General features: G+C 37.6%; 1 protein-coding gene across 1 annotated transcript in view; it reads right to left on the bottom strand.

Annotated features, from left to right (window-relative positions):
- Positions 1-494: 494 nt before the first annotated feature.
- The window catches only part of LOC128666224 (monocarboxylate transporter 2), a 130061-nt gene continuing 122723 nt past the window's right edge, over positions 495-7832 (bottom strand). The window contains exon 5 of the mRNA XM_053720691.1: positions 495-2346. Coding sequence (XP_053576666.1) covers positions 2060-2346 — 287 coding nt within the window. The 3' untranslated portion in view covers positions 495-2059. The remainder of the gene's footprint in view (positions 2347-7832) is intronic.

The following is a 7832-nucleotide window of genomic DNA, read 5'->3' as shown; positions in this document are numbered from 1 at the left end:
TTAGTACAATACAGCTGTGTGTGCGCCAGGAGGCATATATAAGTATGCAAGTACATTTAGTACAATACAGGTGTGTTTGCGCCAGGAGGCATATATAAGTATGCAAGTACATTTAGTACAATACAGGTGTGTGTGCGCCAGGAGGCATATATAAGTATGCAAGTACATTTAGTACAATACAGGTGTGTGTGTGCCAGGAGGCATATTTAAGTATGCAAGTACATTTAGTACAATACTGATAACCAAGGCACAAAATGCTTCACTTTGTAAACGGATCAGTCCGCCCCTCAGGATCAAGTGTACGTTTTTGTGTAAAACTGACATTTATATATAGGATTGAGCCATTTACATTGATTAAGATTTGCTAATTTGTGGCTATCTATATATTTTAGTTTCAATTAAGTGAATTTCTCTTTTTTTTTTTTTTTCAGTTTTTTTCAAAAAGATTTAACATCAACACATTGACATTTCTGCTATAAAGAATCGTTAGAATATTCAAGATGTTTAAATATTTAATGCAATAATTAAACTTTCTACTTTAGATAGAGAATGCAATTTTAAACAACTTACCAATTTACCTCTAATAAAACTTGCCTTGGTATCCTTTGTTGAAGTCTAAACCTAGGTAAGCTCATAGGGACTCAGGAGTGTGCATGTGTCTTAAATATTTTTTGTCATTAGTGTTTTGCAACAATGTATAACTTTGCTATAATGTTGCAAAACACTGCAGGCAATCACATTCATGATTCAGACAGAGCATGCAATTTTGAACAACTGGATGAGGAGGAGGAGTAGTGTTTGCTCTTCTCGTTTTCCCAGCCCCTTTCACTCGGTGTCCCAGTCTATCCTCATCAGCAGTGCTAAACGGAGAGCTTCTAAGTAAATTTTTAAATGGTTTATACTGGATTTTTAGATCAGTATCTGTGCATATTCTTCTTTATAGAAGTGTCTATTACCTGCAGTTATATGGAAATTGGTTTACACTGTCCCTTTAAATGAACAGAAAACCAACTACCCTTATTTTATACCTCACTTAATGGACTTCTTTAGGAAACCAGGGGTATGGGGCAACGAGAGACCAAAACTGACAGCGAAATATTTATATTTTACCAAATGTGAAATTTAAAAAACAAAAAAACATTTTATACACACTGACAATTTATATTCATCTGATATGTAACAATTATTTAGACTCATGAGAGAAGTGTTTATCAAAAATCAAATTAAGTTTAAGCTTGGTCTGTACTTTTGTATCATTTAAATTACATATTGATTGAGCTTTATATCCACAATAAAACTGACATATAATCAGCTATTTCTTTTGGTAACTTACATCTAATAACTGTATCATTAGCACCTTTAAATGAGCAATTATTGCAGATAATGTGAGACAAATATACATCCAGGAGCCATATAGCATATATAATTGCAGGCATATAGGCTTTAACACAACAGCAGAAAAACAGTTTGTGCACAATTACCCGTTTTCACCTTATTTAGAAACATACGTTGTTGAAATGTTATAGCATTTTAATAACTTGCAAGAAATACAAATTTTAAAAAGTCTGTATTGGAGGAGTCATAACCTAATTGCTATAATTTCATAACATTTTCGTTTTTAAACACAGGACCTTGTATAAAAGTGATAGAGGGTGGGTGACCGGGGCAGGTGAGCTATGGTTGGAGTATGTTGCTGAGCGATGTGGTGGGGGGGTTGCATTTTCATGGGCATGATTTATATGGTCCCAGATATGCCATCCAAGACATAAAGAGTTGTAGGACAGACAGACTTCCCAAATCCGAGCCATTCTGCAAATGGGGTACAACTGTGTATTTGTTTTGCGCACATTTAGGCACATTCGTTCATTTCTCACAAATCTAAATCCTCTTCTTACAACATTGCACAGCCAATCATTATTTGTGCACCCATCTTGTATACTGTTGAATTGCTGCTGTATGAGAACATAATAATTTAGATATTTGTTTTCTCATTTGGTGTATTTAGTACATTCTTTATTATGAACTAGGTGGAGGTTTCAGATACAGTCACTTTTTTAAATCACCATTTTATGTTTTCTGAAGTTGTTTTTTCTTCTTCTGATTTTCCAGGTGAGACATCGCTGCCATTTTGGATTTTGTCTTCCACGGTTTTCACATCCTCCTGTTTCAGGGGTAATTTGGTTTCAGTTAATTCCATTTCTTTAGCCTCTTTTTCCTTTTCTTCTTTTGCCAGCAAACGGTAGTTGTAGATATTCATCAACAATAAAAATAGTCCAGCCACGATCAAGAGAGCGCCGCACTCATAAAACATGTACTTGTAATCACCAAAAACGTCTACTATGGCACCTGCAGAAAAAGAGAACAGAACCGTTTAGAGTTTACACAGCAGAATTATTTGGGCTTTGATCTGATGGTTATAGGATTAACGAAAAATCCTTAAAAAAAAGGAAAAAACATAATTTATGTAAGAACGTACCTGATAAATTCATTTTTTTCATATTAGCAAGAGTCCATGAGCTAGTGACGTATAGGATATACATTCCTACCAGGAGGGGCAAAGTTTCCCAAACCTCAAAATGCCTATAAATACACCCCTCACCACACCCACAAATCAGTTTAACGCATAGCCAAGAAGTGGGGTGATAAGAAAAAAGTGCGAAAGCATAAAAAATAAGGAATTGGAATAATTGTGCTTTATAGAAAAAAATCATAACCACCACAAAAAGGGTGGGCCTCATGGACTCTTGCTAATATGAAAGAAATTAATTTATCAGGTAAGTTCTTACATAAATTATGTTTTCTTTCATGTAATTAGCAAGAGTCCATGAGCTAGTGACGTATGGGATAATGACTACCCAAGATGTGGATCTTCCACGCAAGAGTCACTAGAGAGGGAGGGATAAAATAAAGACAGCCAATTCCGCTGAAAATAATCCACACCCAAAATAAAGTTTAAATCTTATAATGAAAAAAACTGAAATTATAAGCAGAAGAATCAAACTGAAACAGCTGCCTGAAGTACTTTTCTACCAAAAACTGCTTCAGAAGAAGAAAACACATCAAAATGGTAGAATTTAGTAAAAGTATGCAAAGAAGACCAAGTTGCTGCTTTGCAAATCTGATCGACCGAAGCTTCATTCTTAAACGCCCAGGAAGTAGAAACTGACCTAGTAGAATGAGCTGTAATCCTTTGAGTCAGAGTTTTACCCGACTCGACATAGGCATGATGAATTAAAGATTTTAACCAAGATGCCAAAGAAATGGCAGAGGCCCTCTGACCTTTCCTAGAACCGGAAAAGATAACAAATAGACTAGAAGTCTTTCGGAAATTCTTAGTAGCTTCAACATAATATTTCAAAGCTCTAACTACATCCAAAGAATGCAATGATTTCTCCTTAGAATTCTTAGGATTAGGACATAATGAAGGAACCACAATTTCTCTACTAATGTTGTTAGAATTCACAACCTTAGGTAAAAATTTAAAAGAAGTTCGCAACACCGCCTTATCCTGATGAAAAATCAGAAAAGGAGACTCACAAGAAAGAGCAGATAATTCAGAAACTCTTCTAGCAGAAGAGATGGCCAAAAGAAAACAAAACTTTCCAAGAAAGTAATTTAATGTCCAATGAATGCATAGGTTCAAACGAAGGAGCTTGAAGAGCCCCCAGAACCAAATTCAAACTCCAAGGAGGAGAAATTGACTTAATGACAGGTTTTATACGAACCAAAGCTTGTACAAAACAATGAATATCAGGAAGATTAGCAATCTTTCTGTGAAAAAGAACAGAAAGAGCAGAGATTTGTCCTTTCAAGGAACTTGCAGACAAACCTTTATCCAAACCATCCTGAAGAAACTGTAAAATTCTCGGAATTCTAAAAGAATGCCAGGAAAAATGATGAGAAAGACACCAAGAAATGTAAGTCTTCCAGACTCTATAATATATCTTCCTAGATACAGATTTACGAGCCTGTAACATAGTATTAATCACAGAGTCAGAGAAACCTCTTTGACTAAGAATCAAGCGTTCAATCTCCATACCTTTAAATTTAAGGATTTGAGATCCTGATGGAAAAAAGGACCTTGCGACAGAAGGTCTGGTCTTAACGGAAGAGTCCACGGTTGGCAAGAGGCCATCCGGACAAGATCCGCATACCAAAACCTGTGAGGCCATGCTGGAGCCACCAGCAGAACAAACGAGCATTCCTTCAGAATCTTGGAGATTACTCTTGGAAGAAGAACTAGAGGCGGAAAGAGATAGGCAGGATGATACTTCCAAGGAAGTGACAATGCATCCACTGCTTCCGCCTGAGGATCCCTGAATCTGGACAGATACCTGGGTAGTTTCTTGTTTAGATGAGAAGCCATCAGATCTATTTCTGGAAGTCCCCACATTTGAACAATCTGAAGAAATACCTCTGGGTGAAGAGACCATTCGCCCGGATGTAACGTTTGGCGACTGAGATAATCCGCTTCCCAATTGTCTATACCTGGGATATGAACCGCAGAAACTAGACAGGAGCTGGATTCCGCCCATACCAGTATTCGAGATACTTCTTTCATAGCCAGAGGACTGTGAGTCCCTCCTTGATGATTGATGTATGCCACAGTTGTGACATTGTCTGTCTGAAAACAAATGAACGATTCTCTCTTTAGAAGAGGCCATGACTGAAGAGCTCTGAAAATTGCACGGAGTTCCAAAATATTGATTGGTAATCTCACCTCCTGAGATTCCCAAACCCCTTGTGCTGTCAGAGACCCCCAAACAGCTCCCCAACCTGTCAGACTTGCATCTGTTGAAATTACAGTCCAGGTCGGAAGAACAAAAGAAGCCCCCTGAACTAAACAATGGTGATCTGTCCACCACGTCAGAGAGTGTCGTACAATCGGTTTTAAAGATATTAATTGAGATATCTTTGTGTAATCCCTGCACCACTGGTTCAGCATACAGAGCTGAAGAGGTCGCATGTGAAAACGAGCAAAGGGGATCGCGTCCAATGCAGCAGTCATAAGACCTAGAATTTCCATGCATAAGGCTACCGAAGGGAATGATTGTGATTGAAGGTTTCGACAAGCTGAAATCAATTTTAGACGTCTCTTGTCTGTCAGAGACAGAGTCATGGACACTGAATCTATCTGGAAACCTAAAAAGGTTACCCTTGTCTGAGGAATCAATGAACTTTTCGGTAAATTGATCCTCCAACCATGATCTTGAAGAAACAACACAAGTCGATTCGTATGAGATTCTGCTAAATGTGAAGACTGAGCAAGTACCAAGATATCATCCAAATAAGGAAATACCACAATACCCTGTTCTCTGATTACAGACAGAAGGGCACCGAGAACCTTTGTAAAAATTCTTGGAGCTGTTGCTAGGCCAAACGGCAGAGCCACAAACTGATAATGCTTGTCTAGGAAAGAGAATCTCAGAAACTGATAGTGATCTGGATGAATCGGAATATGCAGATATGCATCCTGTAAATCTATTGTGGACATATAATGCCCTTGCTGAACAAAAGGCAGGATAGTCCTTATAGTTACCATTTTGAATGTTGGTATCCTTACATAACGATTCAATATTTTTAGATCCAGAACTGGTCTGAAGGAATTCTCCTTCTTTGGTACAATGAAGAGATTTGAATAAAACCCCAGCCCCTGTTCCAGAACTGGAACTGGCATAATTACTCCAGCCAACTCTAGATCTGAAACACATTTCAGAAATGCTTGAGCTTTCGCTGGATTTACTGGGACACGGGAAAGAAAAAATCTCTTTGCAGGAGGCCTTATCTTGAAGCCAATTCTGTACCCTTCTGAAACAATGTTCTGAATCCAAAGATTGTGAATTGAATTGATCCAAATTTCTTTGAAAAAACGTAATCTGCCCCCTACCAGCTGGGCTGGAATGAGGGCCGCACCATCATGTGGACTTGGGAGCTGGCTTTGGTTTTCTAAAAGGCTTGGATTTATTCCAGACTGGAGATGGTTTCCAAACTGATATGGCACAGGATATAATTGCTTAAAACGTTTAGAAGGAGTAAATGAATTACCCAAATTATTCCATTCCCTGGAGATTACTTCAGAAATAGCATCAGGGACAGGAAAAACTTCTGAAATAACTACAGGAGATTTAAAAACCTTATTTAAACGTTTAGATTTAGTATCAAGAGGACCAGAATCCTCTATTTCTAATGCAATTAAGACTTCTTTAAGTAAAGAACGAATAAATTCCATTTTGAATAAATATGAAGATTTATCAGCATCAACCTCTGAGACAGAATCCTCTGAACTAGAGGAACCATTATCAGAATCAGAATGATGATGTTCATTTAAAAATTCATCTGAAAAATGAGAAGTTTTAAAAGACCTTTTAAGTTTACTAGAAGGAGGAATAACAGACATGGCCTTCTTAATGGATTTAGAAACAAAATCTCTTATATTAACAGGAATACTCTGAGTATTAGATGTTGACGGAACAGCAACAGGTAATGTAAAATCACTAAAGGAAATATTATCTGCATTAACAAGTTTGTCATGACATTCATTACAAACAACAGCTGGAGGAACAGATACCACAAGTTTACAGCAGATACACTTAACTTTGGTCGATCCAGCACCAGGCAGCGTTTTTCCAGAAGTATCTTCTGACTCAGTGTCAATCTGGGACATCTTGCAATATGTAATAGAAAAAACAACATATAAAGCAAAATTGATCAAATTCCTTAAATGACAGTTTCAGGAATGAGAAAAAATGCCAGTGAACAAGCTTCTAGCAACCAGAAGCAATAAATAATGAGACTTAAATAATGTGGAGACAATAGTGACGCCCATATTTTTTAGCGCCAAAAAAGACGCCCACATTATTTGACGCCTAAATGCTTTTGGCGCCAAAAATGACGCCACATCCGGAACGCCGACACTTTTGGCGCAAAAAAAGTAAAAAATTACGCAACTTCCGGCGACACGTATGACGCCGGAAACAGAAAAAAATGTTTGCGCCAAAAAAGTCTGCGCCAAGAATGACGCAATAAAATGAAGCATTTTCAGCCCCCGCGAGCCTAACAGCCCACAGGGAAAAAAGTCAAATTTTAAGGTAAGAAAAAAATTGATTTATTCATATGCATTATCCCAAATATGAAACTGACTGTCTGAAATAAGGAACGTTGAACATTCTGAGTCAAGGCAAATAAATGTTTGAATACATATATTTAGAACTTTATATAAAAGTGCCCAACCATAGCTTAGAGTGTCACAGAAAATAAGACTTACTTACCCCAGGACACTCATCTACATGTAGTAGAAAGCCAAACCAGTACTGAAACGAGAATCAGTAGAGGTAATGGTATATATAAGAGTATATCGTCGATCTGAAAAGGGAGGTAAGAGATGAATCTCTACGACCGATAACCGAGAACCTATGAAATAGACCCCATAGAAGGAGATCATTGAATTCAAATAGGCAATACTCTCCTCACATCCCTCTGACATTCACTGCACGCTGAGAGGAAAACCGGGCTCCAACCTGCTGTGGAGCGCATATCAACGTAGAATCTAGCACAAACTTACTTCACCACCTCCATAGGAGGCAAAGTTTGTAAAACTGATTTGTGGGTGTGGTGAGGGGTGTATTTATAGGCATTTTGAGGTTTGGGAAACTTTGCCCCTCCTGGTAGGAATGTATATCCCATACGTCACTAACTAGCTCATGGACTCTTGCTAATTACATGAAAGAAATGAGTTATACAAAGAGGAATCTTAGAAATAAATATTTTTGCACATAAACTTACTAGCTCATGTTCTATCCTGCTGTCTGGCAAACCAAAGAACCATGAAAATT

This window comes from Bombina bombina, chromosome 7, assembly GCF_027579735.1.
Source record: "Bombina bombina isolate aBomBom1 chromosome 7, aBomBom1.pri, whole genome shotgun sequence".
Classification (NCBI taxonomy): Eukaryota; Metazoa; Chordata; class Amphibia; order Anura; family Bombinatoridae; genus Bombina; species Bombina bombina.
The sequence above is the reverse complement of the archived record's forward strand: the minus strand, read 5'-3'. Positions and strand labels throughout refer to the sequence as shown.